This window comes from Mustela putorius, unplaced genomic scaffold, assembly GCF_011764305.1.
Source record: "Mustela putorius furo isolate JIRA1106 unplaced genomic scaffold, ASM1176430v1.1 tig00537350_pilon_pilon_pilon, whole genome shotgun sequence".
NCBI lineage: Eukaryota > Metazoa > Chordata > Mammalia > Carnivora > Mustelidae > Mustela > Mustela putorius.
This window is the reverse complement of record NW_025422471.1, coordinates 9,496,049-9,515,066: the sequence shown is the minus strand read 5'-3', so window position 1 is coordinate 9,515,066 and position 19,018 is coordinate 9,496,049. Positions and strand designations below refer to the sequence as shown.

At 39.9% G+C, this 19,018-nt stretch overlaps 1 protein-coding gene across 4 annotated transcripts in view; it reads right to left on the bottom strand.

Annotated features, from left to right (window-relative positions):
• Nucleotides 1–19,018, bottom strand: part of KIAA0825 (KIAA0825 ortholog) — a 410,770-nt gene that overhangs the window by 238,312 nt on the left and 153,440 nt on the right. For all 4 annotated transcript variants that reach the window (XM_004769904.3, XM_045074529.1, XM_013044496.2 and 1 more), the window contains one exon: nucleotides 9,777–9,916. In XM_004769904.3, coding sequence (XP_004769961.1) covers nucleotides 9,777–9,916 — 140 coding nt within the window. The remainder of the gene's footprint in view (nucleotides 1–9,776; nucleotides 9,917–19,018) is intronic.

The window sequence follows — 19,018 nt, the reverse complement described above, 5'->3', positions numbered from 1 at the left end:
ATAAACACCTGGTTTATTTAAGTAAGGTTTGGCCTTGTTAACATCTTATCACTCTTCACTTTTTTTTTTTTTTAATCACTCTTCACTCTTAAATGGGTAATCGCCCTTTAAGCAAGTTGCACCAAGAAAAGACCCTGATACTTTGGGCAGGATCTGATGACCTCTAAGCATAGGTGGACTAATTGGTCCAATTCTGTAGGTGGCAGCCCTTGGTAGTAAGGGATAATTCTGAGCTCCCTGATACACAAGGTCCCTAGATGTCCATATATTGTCAAACCCAGTTAAAGCTATTTTGAAGGGCAATTCCTTCTGTAGGTGATACCAAGCCTATCTCCCCAGTGGAAATGTCTACCCAGACCTTGGGAGAGAAGTTAAAAGTGCCATGCTAATGCTATATGCAGGTCTCCTCTCCAAATGACTACAGTGCAGAGAGGTGAGGAAGTCACCGTGGGAGCTTGGGTGCCGCACAACATTCTAGAACAAGGGTTGGCAAGCTCAGGCAACAAATCTAGACCAATGCCTGCTTTTGTACAGCTCACAAGCTAAGAATGGTTTTCACATTTTTAAATGGTTAAAAAAAAATCAGAAGTAGGATATCCTTTGTGACACACAAAATTATGTGCAATTCAAATTTCAGCTTGAGTAAATAAACCTTCATTGGAATACAGCTGATGGGAATCAGACATGCTACCTCAAATATAATACTCAACATACTGACTATTTGAGGCTGAGGGAATGTGAGAAAACAGCAGAAGCAGAAAGGTCACTCGGACCTTCCCCCTGATCTTTGCTCCCGAAACAGCTCATAAAATCTACATGTGACAGGTGCCCTCTCTATACCGGGAGGATAGGAGCATTCTTATCTCCCAAGTCCAAGGACACTATGAAGGATCCTAACAAGTAGGTCTTGCTAAGCTTCCCCCAACTTACTACATTTACTTTCTACAAGAGTATAAAGTATAAACATGACCTATCATGTTTCTCCATGACTGTCTGCTCTTCCTTAAACAAATCTGACATAAAAATATCCCAGTTAAATTGTTTCTTTGGATCTTCATGTCCTTATGAAGGCTCCTGTGTCATGTAAAACTTGAATTAAATAAATTTCTACGCTTTTTCTCCTGTTAATGTGTGTTTGTCAGTTAAATTTTGAAATACAATCAGGAACCCTAAGATGGCTGACGAAAACTAGTTCCTCCCCTATAAAGCCAAGTTCCTTTGCTTATGGTGGCCTGTAACCTTTTGTATGCCCCAGTGGTAGAGTTTGGTAGTTGTGACAGAGATGCCACAGTCTACAAAGCCTAAAATATTTACTATCTGGCCCTTGGTAAAAAGGTTTGCTGGCTCCTATTCCAGAATATTGGAAGAAAGTGTACATATATTTCAAATATCTAATACTGAAAAACATCCTCTACCTACTCCCAAAAAACCTGTAAGTAGAGTCAGTGTCCACTCCTCAGGGCAGCCTCTGCCTATCACCCAATCTGTCAATCTTTCCTCAGTCACTCTGTTTTAGAAAAGCACTCCATGGTACTTATTAGCAGCTGAACTTAACCTAATTTTTTCTATTTCTTTACTTTATAAGGTCTGCCCTCTCCAATTTTCGCCCAGCAATTAACTCCCCCAAATAAAAACGCAATGTGGCATGTAACACTTATCATTGTATTCTCCAGATAACAGTGCCTTGTACCTAGTTGAGGCCCATTAAATATTAGTCAAATGGAAAACATACTTATAAAACCAAGTAACCAAACATTTTCAGAAATTAATTCAGAAGAACATTGCTTCTTATTTCTAAGAATAATACCTTCACAAAGTCTGAGTTTTTTATTTTAGAATTCATTTAAAAACAATAGATATACTGTCACAAAATAATGGCCCTTCTTTCTTCTAACAAGGACCTCTTAAACACCAAGTGGGCAATTTATTCAATTTCTCTCTATCAACGTTTCATCATTTATAAAATGGTCCTAATAATCCAAGGGTCATAAAGGAAATAATACTTTAAATCGCTTTGAGTTGTTGGGGAAAAAGATGCTACATAAATTCATGATAATAGTATCACTTGTAATATAATGCCCAATCATTTTGCACGCTAACACTAGAAGCACATTAACTACTAAAGAAGACACATGTTCCTGTAGTTAAATTAGACATTTTCTAGGTGTCATCAAGAGATAGAATATAAAATATTTCAGCCACTGTCAAGCCAGATTAAATTTGATTCTATGTAGGAGAAGCATTACAGCAAAATTCATGCTACTAGTCTCCCAATCAGCATGTGAAGGTTCTCAAAGAGTGTTATAGTATTTAGAACCTGGGAATATTTATTTGGCCCAGTTCTCATCTTCATGCCCTAGCATCTTGACAGCTGCTCGGGCAATACCTTCTCAGACACACAGGTGTCAAAGGAGAAGCCCCACTTCCTAGAAGGTGTTTAAATGTACATTTAGAGGGCAGAGTTACTGACAAGCTAAGGGAGAAACCATTGAATTGGGCCACAGGAGGAGTGATGGGAGAAGAAAAATACATCAGGTATATTCTTCCAGGCTTCCAGTATAAGAGAAGGAAAGAACTGAATACAAACTAAGTACTTACTAAGTGCCAAACAATGGTACTTTATAAATATTTACTGTCCTAAGCCTCAAAATGAACGTAGAAGGTCAATATTAGCCCTCCATTTAAAAATGAATGAAACAGAACTGTTTCATGGAAATTTAACTGGTTTCCATTTGTTCATTCAATTGATGCTTTTGAAGCATGTTCTACACGCTTAGTATCAGTCTGAAGTGTGGGGGACTAGACCAAGCCCCAGTATACAATGGTGACTCATCCCTGCCCTTCTGGAACTTGTAGCAGCTGAGACAGACATTAAGTACCCAATAGTGTCCATTAACCATTCACTTAAAAACTATGGAAAGTGTTACAAAAGGAATTACAGTGGGACCTTACAGAATGACCAAAGGTGACTTCCTAGGAAGTAATATTTGAGCTGAAAGATGATTCGCAGCTGCCAGGAAAATGGAGAGGAAAGAGATTCTAGGCATAGAATCCCACAACATTTCAGAGGTTCTGCAGCAGAAAACAACTTGGGATATGGGTCAAGTGAAAGGTCCTTGGTATTAACAGTAGCTGCCTCTTTCCTCAAGACACTTCTCCAGGGACTTTGCTGTTATAAATACGCAGATCTAGGATGTACAGCCTAGACCAGAATGTGCATGCTAAGCTGGAGGAAGCAGGACACAAAGCGTGGGACATATGAGCCACAGCCAGAGCACGACAGGCATTGCTCATGTCTCAGGGTCCCCACCTGGTAAGCAGGGGGAAGCCACTAAAGGGCTTTAGCAGGGGAGTGACAGTATCAGATCTGTATTTGAGTAAGATCAAGCTTTCTGATTGCTGTGAACTTCCTGATAAAATGGTTTATAAATATTCTTAAGTAAATTCTGTCTTTTCAAAAGTCAGGAATACAATGGCAAGACAGGCCACCTAGTCAAATTCGTTTGCCCTCTATAGCAACAGATACCTTTTTGGATAGCCTTGTCCTCACAACGTGGTCCAGGGATCAGTAGCAGCAGGGGCAGTATCACATGGGAGCTTGTGAGAAATGCAGAGTCTCAGGCCCCATCCTAAAACCTACTGAATCAGAATCTGCAGTTTTTGTTTTTTATTCTTTTTGTTTGCTTGTTTTGTTTTTAAGATTTTATTTATTTATCTGGTGGAGAGAGAGTGCATGCAGGGGGAGCTGCAGGCCGAGGGAGAGGAAGAAGCAGGCTTGCCACTGAGCAGAGAGCCCAATTGCGGGTTCCATCTCAGGACCCCAGGATCATGACCTGAGCCCAAGGCAGGAGCTTAACCAAATGAGCCACTCCAGCATCCCAGAATCTGCAGTGTTAATAAGCTCCCCAGGTGATGTGTTTGCAGGTTAAAGGCAAGAAGCTTTGCTTTACATAATACTCTACCAGCAGCACACCCTCAAGGAGACTCAGCAGACCCTAGGTGGTAACTGATTCTGGGACTGTAAGAGTTCTTTGTAGCCCATCCATATTCTCAAGCTAGTTAGTCCATCGGCATTCTAGGACAGGATCCATGGTTTGAAAAGACTGGGACAAAAACAAACAAATAAGGTTCTACTGTTCCTAAAACGAATAGAGTACAAATCCAGTGAAGAAAAAAAAGATTTAACAAATCAGAGTACAGATGCCATCACCAGCAAAAGCAGCTTAGGACATCCATGTTAGATTCACTAAGGGTATCAAGAGGCAGCGTATTTTTACTTTTGGTCAATCTCCTTCAAGACAGAAAACACACACAGTATACAACAAAACACCAATTTTCTGCCATAACAACCCTCTCATTATCCAAAAGATCAGGAAAATATTAACTGTAAAATAACAGAATTTGAAAGGATTCATTCATTTTAAGCCAACCATCCCTTTTTAGTGGTAGCAGCTCTTTTTCTAGAGTTTTGTGTAGGTCTGCTTCTTGAATACCTTCAAGCACTTTGTTACACGGTTGAAAAGTATGAACAGTACTATCAGAATTATGCACTATACAGGTTCCTGACAGCTCCCAGGAATTGTGCAACTCTACAATTTGGGAAACTTCCTCTGGTTCTGCCTAGGTGCCGTACGGCGTGGTGGGGAAAGCATAGCCTCCGGAAGCCAGCTGTCTGGATCAAAGCCTGCTTTGCCAGTCTCATGTCACTTGGTCAAGTGACTTAATTTCTCTGCGTCTCAGTTTCCTTACCTCTAAGATGGAGATGAAAAATGTTCCTACTACACAGAGTTGTCATGAGGATTCAGTGAATAAACACATTTAAAGCACTTAGAAAAGATGTCTGGAACATATTAAATATTATGTATTTGCTTGCTTGTTGTTATATTACAAGTGAAAATTGCCAAAAGCCAAGAAGTTTCACTGGGAATCATTCTTGGGGCAATGGGCAAAGGAAAGAATGTTAGTCACACTTCATTCAAGAGTCACTAACAGGAAAAGGCCACCTGTTAACAAATGGGGAATTGCCAAATATTTGTTCCTTTGATGCTGCATGTAAGAAACTGGTTTGGCCATGGGGTCTTAGTGAAGTAATTACTGAAACCATCACCCTAGTTTTTAAAGTCAATAATCCGAAATAGTATCTTAAAACTTCAAAATCTTCTGTAAACCTCTGTAATTGACAGTTTTTTCCCCTCAAATTTAAGATGGCCTTTCTTAAAAATAAAACCAACAAACATTACCTTCTAATGCCAACTGACCTGTACCCAACAAATGTCAGAAACCAACCCCCATGTGAAATCAGTTTATTTTCATCAAGTTTTAGCAGTGTAATCACTCCTTCAAAATGCTATATATTTTTTTAAAGGCTTTTTTATTTATTCATTTGAAAGAGACACAGAGAGAGCACACAGGCAGGGGGAAAGTCAGAGGGAAAAGGAGAAGCAGGCTTCCCACTCAGCCAGCCAGGAGACCAATGTGGGGCTTGATCCAGGACCTGAGCTGAAGGCAGACACCCAACCATCTGAGCCACCCAGGTGCCCCAAAGTGCTACATATTTTTAAACAGGAGGAATATCCAGGGCAAAAACATGGTTTCACTTCCTAGAAGTTTGGAGCCTATGAAGCATATATTATAAATTAAAATTTAACCATTACTTTATTAAATTTTGCTATTTCCCCCCCTCAGTGAGGTTGCATCTCATACAAGATAATCATTTCCATTTGGATCTGCCAATTAAAAAAAAATAAATAGAAATTCTGATAAATCACTTTCGCAGAGCAAAACCAAAAGTTACAGACATAAGAGTGATTAACTGCATGTGTTTTAATCTTTATAATATATGGTTGTCTATCTAAAATATTTTATACCTCACAGATTTTAATAATTGCTCATTAGACAAGGAGAACTATTTTTTTAAATGTATAATGGAAATATGTACTAAAAATCTATTCTTTTTTCCTGAGCCAATTTAACAGTTCAGTTTTATCAATGAGACCAGAAAGGCCCTGTTTATAAAGGAAAACTCTCCCATGAAAAGTTGATAAAACTTAAAACATCTAATTCAACATATCTTATTTCAAAATTTTGTTTTTCTAAATTACCAAATGGTTCTGAAATACTCTGAGACTTCTAATCAAATGAAATGAAAAGTTACACAAAAAACTAGTACAATTATTTTTTATTATGTTCAGTTAGCCAGCATATAGTACATCATAAGATGGATTTATTTTTATATACATAACAATTTCCATCTTAGTCTAGTTAATAAGATTCCCTAAGTATATTGTTTCTAACTTAAAGTGACAAGATTTCCGCTGGAGCCTAGTAAGTCAATCAATTGATTAGTAAATTCTGTCACTTCATTCTTTTTCTTTTTTTTTTTAAGATTTATTTATTTAGGGCGCCTGGGTGGCTCAGTGGGTTAAGCCGCTGCCTTCGGCTCAGGTCATGATCTCAGGGTCCTGGGATCGAGTCCCGCATCGGGCTCTCTGCTCAGCAGGGAGCCTGCTTCCTCCTCTCTCTCTCTCTGCCTGCTTCTCTGCCTACTTGTGATGTCTCTCTGTCAAATAAATAAAATAAAAAATCTTTTTTAAAAATTTATTTATTTATTTGGCAGAGATCACAAGTAGGCAGAGAGGCAAGCGGAGAGAGAGGGGGAAGCAGGGTCCCTGCTGAGCAAAGAGCCCGATGCTGGGCTCCATCCCAGGGCCCTGGGATCATGACCTGAGCCGAAGGCAGAGGCTTAACCCACTGGGCCACCCAGGCACCCCCTGTCACTTCATTTGCAGTTGCTAACAAAATTCCTTATAAGACGATACTAGAACAGCTATGCAACCTTGATCAAACACCTAATGGCCTTTGAAAAAATGATAGATGTTTGAGCAAGTGGGACAAATACCCTTTCACACTCCATAAGAACCACAACTGAAGGTAACGTAATATAGGTAAACTTGTATTACTGAAAGTTTCTCAAAAACCACATTATGTTATACATATCAGAAGGTGGATGTAGTATTTTTGGCAAATAAAGGTGGCATACATTTGTAAGAAACATGGTTAGATATTCACAACTACGATTGCTATGTGTGGTTGCCAAATCAGCGTAGTCAAAGGTTTGGTCGCAATTGATTTTCCAGGCCGCTCTACAAAACTCTATCAATAGGAGATCATTTCCCTGCTGGGACCATGGCTGTGAGTTTTACCGATGATATTAGGTAACTCTTCAGCCATGTCAGATACTATCCACGTCAGCCACCTTGCCTGAAAGCCCAGAATACGAAGTTTAAGGAAAACTTTGTATTTTCTATTCTAACTGAGCATTGCTTGCCCAATGCTGTTAAATACACATGCTTTGGGATGTCATGGTTAATTCAACCTTGAGAGTGGGCAGATAACAGTTCTTCCAGACACCTCTAGTCCAACCCACAGTTTAATTTGCTGAATATTTGTCTAGGAAGGGCAGGGGACAGAAAGTTCTGGCTGGGTTCAGAATCCATGTTTACCCACCATTTATCAGCTTTGTGAGTCTCTGGGCAAGTAACATTACCTTAAACTCTAATGTCATTATTTTTAACATGAGGAAAACAATACTAAACACTTATTAGGTTATAAGAATCCAATGTTGGGGTGCCTTCGTGGCTCAGTCAATTGAACATCTGCCTCTTGATTTTGGCTCAGGTCGTGAACTCAGGGCTGTGAGATCAAGCCCTGGGAGGGACTCTGCCCTGGGCATGGAGCCTGTGTGAGAGTCTCTCTCTCCCTTGGCATCTCTTCCCCCTGCTCATGCTCAGAGGTGCACACATGCATGTTCTCTCTCTCAGAATAAATAAATTTTTTTAAAAAAGAGAAAAAAAGAATCAAATTTGAAGTGCTTAGTGCAGCGCCTGATGCCTAATAAGCAAACAATGAAAGTTGGCTACTCAAGGAAGTGATTTCCCTTATGGCAGATTTCTCTTTAAGAGAGTGGCCTTAGAGTCTGAAGTTAAAGAAATTGCTTTCAGGTCGACTTTGCGAGATTTGGGGCCCAAACACTACTGTGTGGTGGCTAAGGGAATAAAGTCAGATTGAGGATTTGGGAGAGGAGTCAGCTCTGGACTTCTCCTTGGAACACAGTGAGATGAGAAGCTGTAGTGATCGTTGGCACCACAAGATTGGATGAATTTGAGAGCACCTAGGAATAAGCAATATTCTCACAAGGGGCTCAGCAGTAAAGCACCTCCCCTAAGTGGCTTCTGGGTAGCAAGCGTCAAGGTCAATGGGAGAGAATATGAGGAACTGGCTATGGGCAGATCTGAGAAACCAAAAATTTCCAGAAATGACAAGAGCCATCTGGACAGGGGTATGCTATAAGCCTCATTTGTATACTGAAGGCTGATAGGGCCTGGTGACATTTGCCTCATTTATATGCATATATAATAACACTATAAGGCAGCATATCATAAAGGCAAATAAGCAGCCAAGGTAATAAAGGAGTTTGGGAGAGGAAGAGATCAGTGTGAGCCAGAGCGTTCAAAGATCTGGAACATTGACTGGTCCTTGGATACTGGTAAAGACTGGGTTGTCTATGGAGGGTCTTTCTAGTAGGAAAAATGGTTGAGCCAAGGATGGAGGGAGCATGTGCACAGGACATTGGAAACGATGGCTGAAATGAACATGCTTATGTGTATGTGTGTCTATGTGCACGCATGCAAGTGAATAGCGGGGGTGGGACGGGGAGGAAGTTAACAAAACTAGTTGAGGGTCACATTTGAATGGCAGAAGGATGGAAATTTGGTCCTGCGGGGTACAGAGAGCTAGGAAAAAAAAAGATTGTGAGGTGGGGAACCGATAGTGAAGCTAGTGATTGATAAAGTTAATCTGGCCTCCCATGTGGTATAGAATAGGAGAAATGTGTAGGGGTGTGTGAAAATGGTTAGAAAACTCTTCATAGATATATCAGGAGAGCAGAGGAATATAATTAGATTGGCATAACTTTTACTTACCATCCTCTAAAATAGCACTTACTGAGGAAAAAAAAAGTCTAATTAAGAGAAACATGGTCTTCTATTACTCTTCAGTTTCCATTCATACTTTTTTTTTTTTTTAAGATTTTATTTATTTATTTGTTAGAGAGAAAGAGAGTGTGAGCACAGGCAGACAGAGTGGTAGGCAGAGGCAGAGGGAGAAGCAGTCTCCCCGCTGAGCAAGGAGCCCGACCTGGGACTCAATCCCAGGACACTGGGATCATGACCTGAGCAGAGGGCAGCCGCTTAACCAACTGAGCCACCCAGGCATCCCTCCATTCATACTTTTCCCATGATTACTTCTCCGTATCCCAGTGGACATGGCTGTAAGCCACAGTTTGCTTGTTCATAAATTAAGTAAGCCCTCTTCATGGTCTACTGAAATTTCTAGCATAGTTCTAATGATCTGTCTCTGAATCTCTCTCTCGTAGATCTGGTTGAGACTTCTGTTTTGGACATACAACTATGTTTGCATAATTTTCTTCAGTATTTCAAACCCCAGGTATTAATATACTCCTAGGTAATGATAGTTTTGATAGACTAGCACCACGAAAAACACATTATGTTCCCTCATTCGGAGGTCGTGAAAAAAAATCCTTTGAGTAGATGTACAAAATGATCTAGTATTTCCTTTGCTGCAAACCCCACTGACAGTGGATCTAATGAAGTTGGCTTATATCCCTCTGCCAATGTCCAAGTAGGACAAAAAAAATTCATTCAGCTTGAGCAATGACTGGGTTTTCTGAGGATATTCTCATAATTACAAATACTCACTTGAGCTCTTCAGCAGGATTCTCAGTAAAAGACCATCGTCATGCAGTAGGGTTTCTAGAAGCAGGTTCCAATTACAACCTGGCTGGGATAAGAGCAGTTTCAATCGACCCTCGGCTGTTAGTCCTCCAGATGATGGAGTCCTTTCAAAATGCAAGATAAAGATAGAGTAATGAAGTTAATTTATCTATGAAATTAATAGCCTTAAAGTACAGATGTAATGCTAACTCCTTTAAATGTCAATTCCTCCCAGATTACTCTGAAAATGCTTTCATGCTTGCTTACTTTAGGGTTGCTCTGGGAAGGAATTACATTTAATCTCAACTAGCTAAAAGCAAATTAACGTTTGGTAGCCTGCCAAATTTAAAACTGATACAAAATAACCATGCCTATATTTCACAAGACTGTGTCTGGTTTTGTTTCATGGAGCAAATTAAAATTATTTATGCATTTATTTTAAATTCATTTATTTGTTCATTTACCAAATACACAAGTACCTACTATGTACTATTAACTCCTTTCATTATTCATGGAAAGAAATTTACGGTGGGTTTCAGAACTTTGTAATTTGCCATGTATTGTGATTGCTGATAAAACTAAAAGAATTGAAAGCTTCTGTCAAGGGTCAACCATAATCTAATTATTTAATACATAAGGCATTAAATCAACATGCAATTATCAGAGCCACTTTAACAGTCACACTGCTACCTACTTGGGTAATCACTTCATCAAAGAGAAATAATTCCAAGGCAAATAAGCTTCTACTTGGGAAATGATCATCAGTGTTGAGTAGAAAATCAAATCAGATCTCCACATTACTACATTAATTTACCAATGAGTTGGCAAGAGATAAGAAAGTAAAAGTAGAAACTGAAAACTGATAACATTATTTGCTTTTTCCTTTTAAGATCTCAAAGTTTAGATTGGCTAAAGATCACAATACCCAAAATGAGCTTACAACCACCACAACAGAAAAAGCAGGAAATGATGGAACTCAATCTGGTTTGCGACCATAAGGGTTGTGGGAATAAGGTGGTGCTGGGAAGAAATGATGTGACTCAAATGGAAAGGTGTGAATGAGAACACCATATGCTTAGGAGAGGAAAGAAGCAGAACAAAGGGTATCGCTGAGAGAGGGGATTTGCAGCATAATTTCCAGATAACATTTATTGAGTGATGAACCATCTAATTATCAGCATAGTCTAGCCAGTGGTTTTCAAAATTTGGGCCCTGGACCAGCAGCATCAGCATCACTTGAGAAACTTTTAAAAATGCAAATTCCCAGGCCTCATCCCAGAAATATGTTTGTGTGTGTCTGTGTTTCAGAAATTTGTGTGCTAATAAGCCCCCTTTAAAAGACTCTGATGCCCACTCAGGTTTGAGAACCACTGCGGTGGGCAGTGCTTCTTGGAGCATAGGCAGTAGGGACAGACCTAGTTGATATCATTTCTCTTTCCTCTGTGCCCAGACAGATTCACCTTGGCTGCCACCCACCCATTGAACTCCCTACAATCCTTTACTTATCTTAATCCTACCCATCCTTCAATTTGCAGCAAAAATATCACTTTCCCTGTGTAGTCATCACTTACAATTTCTTTTTTTTTTTTTTTTTAAGGATTTTGCTTATTTATTTGTCAGAGAGAGAGAGAGAAAAAAAAAAAAAAAACAAGCAGGCAGAGTGGTAGGCAGAGGCAGAGAGAGAAGCAGGCTCCCCGCTGAGCAAGGAGCCCAATGTGGGACTCGATCCCAGGATGCTGGGATCATGACCTGAGCCGAAGGCAGCGGCTTAACCAACTGAGCCACCCAGGCGTACCCGTCACTAAAAATTTCTCTGCATAGGAGTTTCATTTTGAATTAAAGCACCTATGACAATTATACACATTTTAGCACTTTATTATTCCATCAGTTAAAGCTTTATCTGTCTACTTTAGAGTCAAGCTTTGTCAGGACACTTGATTTATACCCCAAATCTCCTCCTGGCAAACTAAGCACATTTAAGGGCTCTGTAAATGTTAGCTGATTGACTCATATGATCACAGATGGGTAGGCAAACTCTTAAAAAAAAAAAAGAAAAAAAGAGGATACTTTGTCAAAAGGCTGATTTAAGCAAAAGCGCGAGGATCTGAAGATACAAAGTGAAATTTCAAAGCACCTCCCGTTGGTTTGGCTTGGCTTGGCTTGGCTTGGCTTGGCTTGGCATAGGTACATCTCACAACGTGATGATGCTCAAAATCTTTCAGCCTCACATGAACTTTGGACCAATTCAAACTTCCCAAGTGAGAATGCCTGATAACATAACTGAAAACAGAGAAACTCCTGGGAGATTGGTGGGTCAGTGTGCGGTAGGCCAGCTCCTTAACTGGGTGGGTGGTGAAGAGAAAAGCAACGAGTTAAAACTTAATTCTCATGCCAGAGGAATCAAGTCCATCCCTTGAGGAGTTCTGAATGACTTTGGGTACTCCCAGACTGGTTGGCTCTTGCAGACATTCCCAACACAGTGCCAAAGGGAGGCTCCGCCCTTTGGACTGAAACACTGAGGCAAATCCTCACAACGGCTGTGCCTAATCCCAACCTAAACCCCAAGTGCTGACTTCTAGGAACTTGCTTGGGGTTCCAAAGACGAAAAGCAGTTAGTTGATAGTAAGTTGGGACGCCTGGGTGGCTCAGTTGGTTAAGCAGCTGCCTTCAGCTCAGGTCATGATCCCAGTGTCCTGGGATCGAGTCCCACATCGGGCTTCTTGCTCAGCAGTGAGCCTGCTTCTCCCTCTGCCTCTGCCTGCCATTCTGTCTGCCTGTGCTCGCTCCCCCCCCCCTCTGATAAATAAATAAAATCTTAAAAAAAAAAAATTTAAAAGCAACTTAACTTTTAAACATTTCCTACCTATATCTTTTGCTTGAGTCGTGGCTGATTTCAGGATGCATTTAATAAACTGAAAGATCCAGTTTGGTGGAGTGTAGGAAAGAAGGGAGGGGTTATTGAGAGACAATTTGAAGAAGGCGACAGGAGCCAGATCGTGGAGGGCCTCATTAGCCAAAGTGGGAATTTGGGATCAGTCGAAGAGTTTAAGGGAGATGGGTTTCCTGATCTGGCTACAGTGTGGAGAGTGGATTGAAGCGGGTGAGTGTATTTGCTCTGCCCTTTAGACATGTAATAAAACAAAATAATCTGAAGGTCATTTCATACCACCACATCTGAATACCTGGTTATAAATAAAACCTCTCATTTTCCAGATGGGAAGCTGTTTGTTAAAATGTACCTCCATTCTTGGATCTTTCAACTTATCACAGATTTTGAAATGTACAGTAGAATGACTCACTATGAGGAAAAATAAAATATTACAAACATTCCTCAATCACTAAGCTCCGAGTAATAAATGCATTGAGGAGTCTGTGTTAGGCATATGGAGAAGCATATGTTCCCTCATCCTTTGAGCTGGTAGAGCTGTGAAAGTGAGATTAGCCTCACAAAAAAAATGACAGAAAGGGAAATTTTATACATATATATTTTTTATATGTATGTTTCAAATATGTACATGTTGAATTCCACTATAATACAAAAAAGAGAACAAAAATTTATAAATCCACTGGAACTCATAAAGCTTGTATTGGGAGACAGAATGAATTTATGCCTGGGTTTTATTAGGCTTATATTCTAATAAGTGCTACATTTCTGGGGCATGAATTAGCCTAAAGAATTTTTCAAGTCCTGGGAGTAAGAAATGATATAATAATAGAGTTCAATCATTGCTGGTTATGAAACTAACAAATTATTTTTATAGACTCATCATGCAAAATTTGAGCTGTATTTGGGTGTGTTTATTTTATGGAAACTTATCAGGTAGTTCGTTTGCAATTACTGCAATTTTTTAGTGTGAAACTATACTGCAATAGAAAGTTAAAAAAAGAAAAATCTTAGCTCTATCAGTATACACCAGCCTGACTTCCAATCATAGCTGTGCATGAGGTGTAGGGCAAGAGAGGTCTCTGTAATATGTTCAGGCTGCATGACCATGGGATTTACTGATCCCACCATATTTGTTTCATGCAGATGCTGTCAGACTGAAAAAACACTGGAATGGGCTCTAAAATGCACAGCTTGAGGATAATACCCAATAATGTTTAGGAACTGTTCTTCAGAATCTAATATTTACTTTGAACCAAAAGCCATTTATATAGTACTATGTCCCTAACAGATAAACTACATGAGTCTGGGTGTGAAGAGCGAAAGTACCAAGGGGCCCCTCTCACCAGCGCTCCTGATGATCCTTTGGGGGAATGTGTGTTTTCTATTCCCTAACTCCCCATAGGTCATATAGGAGTAGAGGTCCTGGTTTCCACTGTGGGGTGAGTTGGAGTATGCATACCTCTATCAGGGTACCACAAGAATTCCACTAAACTTGTAATATTACACCTGCCATCTGGTCATTTGTGGATTACGATGCCAGCAGTCTAGCAGGGGGAGAAAGGAGTTACTCTACTGATAAGAGTAATGTACTCTAATTAACACTGAGGAATTGGGAGTTGCTACTGCATAAAGGGAGCAGGGAAGTGTACGTCTGTGACCAGGGCATCTCTTGATGCCCTCATGTAATAACCACAAACAAGCTACAGAAGTAACAACATTCTGATAATGGAATGGTAGTCAGGGGTTCAATCCTTCATGGATGAACATCTCAGTGACTCCATTGAGCAAGTAAGGTAAATCCTCAGATGCGATGGTCAAGGGTAAGGGGAAGATGAAATAAGTGGTAGAGGGATGTAATGATGATTATCCCTTGCAGACTCAGGAATAATTGCATTAGAGGATACTCTAGCTTATCCCATGAGCTCCATGACAATAATTCTTTAAGAGACATCTTGACCAACCATCACCTTGAAGAAGCAATGATAAGACTCAGAGAACTTAACATGGGTAATGAGTGGATTTCAGTAGTGTAAGGGGTACACCAAAGCAGATGTTGTCAATGTCCCCACGTTCTCTTGCCCTTACCAACCACCCAGTTGACGTGGCCTGAATTCCTCTGCCTTCTGGCAAGACAAGTCGGAACTGCCAGTGAATTCACAGTCCTAGAGCAGCCTTCGACTTCAACTGATGGAAGTTGCCATGTTAATACCTCAGCATCCTTGCTCCCTTGGTGGGATAACTCTCATATATATGCCTTTCATATATATGCCCAAGAATTTCCCCAGAAGGTTTAAGTTCTGGTTATTCCCTCAGTAGTTGGCTTGATTAAATGAAACTTTATTTGCTGTCTTTCTTCCTTGTCTCACTTACCCACTCTCCTTCCAGTGTTCCCTCTACTTAGAAAAAAACTACTTTCACTTAAATCTTTGTCCCAGGGTCTGCTTTTTGGGGAGATCTAAAATAAGGCACGCATAGAGACACTTCGTATTCATCTCAGTCTTTGTTTCAGGAATACTGAGAAACTAGTCAATGGTCATTTAGCTAATAATTATGGCTACTGGACTTTGAATCCAGGTCTTTCTGACTTTAAAACCTAAGCTTATTCCTCTACTCCATGACGCTTGCCATTGAACCTGGTTGATATTTGGTAGGTAAGCTGTATTTTCCAGCACTGAGTATGTTTGGCTGTGTTCAACCTCCTGATTGAGGATACCATCTTTTTGACCCAAAATCAAGTTTGTGGTCTCAAGGCTGATTCTCAAATTGGAGCCATGCTATTCAAGGGATCTAGGGACTGATTTCAACCAGATGGTTCCTGTCATGGATTACGGGGCCAAATTTATAACAGAGACCATAAGTTACATGATTCAGAGAACAAAGGCAAGGGCACGACTAAACAGAAACTGAGAGTAAAAGACTTAAAGTGAGAAAACAAAAGAAGAGGAGAAGCCCTGTGTTGCTGCACTGATCCAAAACCGATCCCTCACAATTTTCCTAGGAAAGTAAGTAAATACAAACAGTTAAAGCAATTTTGTCATCTTTCTCTAGGAAAATAACTTAAATACTTTTGAGGAGGAAAAAGCAACACCAAATATTTTTCTGCATCACATTAACCAAGAGTATACAGATTATATGTAGTAATAGCACTGAAAATGTTTGTACATATTTTATCTCGATAATGGGTGTAGGCAACTCGCTATGATCTTTATAATTACAGGTGATTCAATAAACAGAAATCAGACAAGGTTCACCTGTACACTTGCATAGAGGATTTGCCTTCATTTTTAATAACACTGTGGTCTATCAGATTATAATAGATTGATACTTTTATTTTTTTAAAGATTTATTTATTTGACAGACGGAGATCACAAGTAGGCAGAGAAGCAGGCAGAGAGAGAAGAGGAAGCAGGCTCTCCAATGAGCAGAGGGCCCAATGCAGGGCTGGGATCACGACCCGAGCTGAAGGAAGAGGCCCCAACGCAATGAGCCACCCAGGCGCCCCGAGATTGATACTCTTAAAGGATCCCTTTTTTTAGAGTTGGTTGTATCTACACTTTCTGGTGTACAACTTAGGGGGTAGATGCTCAAACTATGAGCAGTGGTGTTATTTCCTAATTTTAGCAAAATTAAACTTTTACATGGGATGATTCCATTTCCGCCAAATCACCCAAAGATATTGGTACCTAAACTCATGGCCCTAACTCTACACTTTAATGTTACACAGGTTAGCATATCCTATTTCTAAAAATGTATAAAGTCAAATTTTAATTTTTAAAATATTACATATCCACCATCCCTTTCAGACTCCCCCTCAAGTGCTAATCTAGCACCTGAATCACTGAGATACTGGACTCAGTGATCACAGAGTCATCCCTTTTGAGGAACAGAAGTTAGCTCTCTGGAGCCTTTAACTATTGTTGGTTCCTGTCTACCAGATAATAAACACCTGTTACAGAGAGTTCAAGACAGGTCTCCCCTGGCATCATGTTTCAGATAAGTGAAACTCAGTGAGAAAGTGGTTCAAGATTCCATCTACTTAATCACACTTATGGGGAGTCCATTGAATATGTCAGGGTAACTGATAAAATCTGCCACTTTCTGAAACATATAGCTCTTTACTAACACAGCAGTACTGAATGACTATTGAGTGAGTACTTATGTGATGAGGCACATTAGCTCATTTAATTAATCCTCATGACTCTGGTAGGACAGTATCTCAAAAGCTAAGGAAGGAAGATGTTTCAAGACAGAAGAAGTAAAGAATGGTATTGCAAGTTGTGTGCAAGTACATCTGTAAGATTGTATTGTATATGTACATGTTTTAACTTTTTCACCAAAATATAAACCATTTCATTTACAGGGAAACTGAAGTTCATGTAGGTTAACAAAATTTCCAAGTTTGCAAAACTACACAAGCCTACACATCATGTCTGTGTAATGTGGAAACCCATAGTTTTCTGTTATCTCATTGCTGCCTCCAGTATTATATTCTTTTTTTTAATATAATATCTTTAAGCCATAATAGAAAAGGGAAAATATGAATAAATATCTAGTTATATCAAGTATCTAGTTCATCTGACATTTTAACTTTTTTTAAATAACTGACCTACAGATATGTGACTTTCTAAAATTTTCTTTTTAAGGTTTGATTTATTTATTTTAGAGGGAGAGAGAGTGGGTGAGTGAGCAGAGGGAGGGGCAGAGGAGCAGGAGGAGGGAAGGAACCTCGAGCAGCATGGAGCAGACTCCATGCCGAGCATGCAGTCAGACACTGGGGCTCAATCTCACCACCCTGAGAGCATGACTTGAGCTGAAACCAAAAGTCAGACGCTTAACCAGCTGAGCCATCCGGGTGTCCCTCTAAAAATCTTTTAAATAATCCAGCTGCGTGTCCACCTCCACTCTGGAACAACCACTTAAGAGCTTTGGTATTAAAAGGCTCTCATTTCTTCTCCCCTGACTGTTGGCTCTGTGTTAAAGCTCGGCACCTCATCAGAGTACTTCTCCTCAGTCCTGTGGAACAGCCTATCAGCGCAGCTGAGAAACCAAAACTCTTTTTCATCTTCCTCCCCAGATGTTTTATCCTAAGGATACTAGAAGCCACCTTCTCAACAAGACCATGCTTCCTCTGCCTGAACTTTACCATTCAGATCAAATGTTTGAAAAGATAAATGTACCACTTAATATGGCAATATCTAAAACAATAGTACAATAATTCATGTGTTCCTTCATCCACTCATTCATTCAACTACTAATTTTTGGCTAATTTGTATGTCCTAGGCCATGAATACACAACAGTAAGTAAAAACAGTCACTGTTATTACAGAATTTAGTGGAAAATACATATATAGTTTACATGACCATATAAATAAAGATTAAATTACAACCATAAACACTCACTGAAGGAAAAGCAAAAGATGCTATTAGAAGATGCGGTAAGAAGTGAACCCATTTTTTGGTTGATGAAAAGCTGCTCTACAGAAGTCACACTGGAGCTGGGATATGAAGAGAAGTTGGCATTCACTAGGTGAAAGAGAATGAAAACATTTGGGGGAAAGGGAAAAGCATGTGTAAAAACCCCGTGGCAGAAAGGAACATGGCAGAGCAAGGAATGCTAAAAAGGCTAATGTGTATGTAGAGCAGACTGACAGGATGGTGTGGTATCAGAAGAGGTTGCACAGGTGGGTAAACCACATCTCTGTAGGTCTTACAGGATGCTGAACATTTTGTTTATATTAAGGGACAAAGGAGAATTCATGGAAGGTTTTTAAGCCATATACATGAAATGATAAAATTTAACTTTTAAAATAGATTTGGCTTTGAGATATCTCTGGCTGCATTTCAGAAAACATTGGGAATGGGAGTCAACATATGTATGGGAAGAAAACTAAGAGGTCATTATAGTGCTGAGGAGAAAGACAATTATTTGGACTAAGGCGAAGGTGGTACCATGGATAGCAAATTGTAGGGGTTAAAATTAATAAGACTTAGCAATGGACTGCATATGGCAGGAGAGAAAGAGGGAGATATTCAGGTTGCCTCCGATGTCTCTGGCTTTTACAACTGCATGAAGGTACCATTAGTCCCACTAGGGAATAATAGAGGAGGATCAGTTTGAAGGGGAGTATCCTAAGTCCTTTTGGTTGTGTTGAGTTTGAGGTGTCTTTGTGATCTCCAGGTGTAAACCTCAGGAAGGCATTCATGTGTGGTTGGCACCCATGGATATATAGGTCTGCAGTCCCAGGAGAGGTAAAAATTAGAGATTCTAATTTGGGGAGTCATAGGGAGTACATAAAGTCATAGGCAAGTTTCATTTCCTCTGTAAAAATTCTGTGACAGA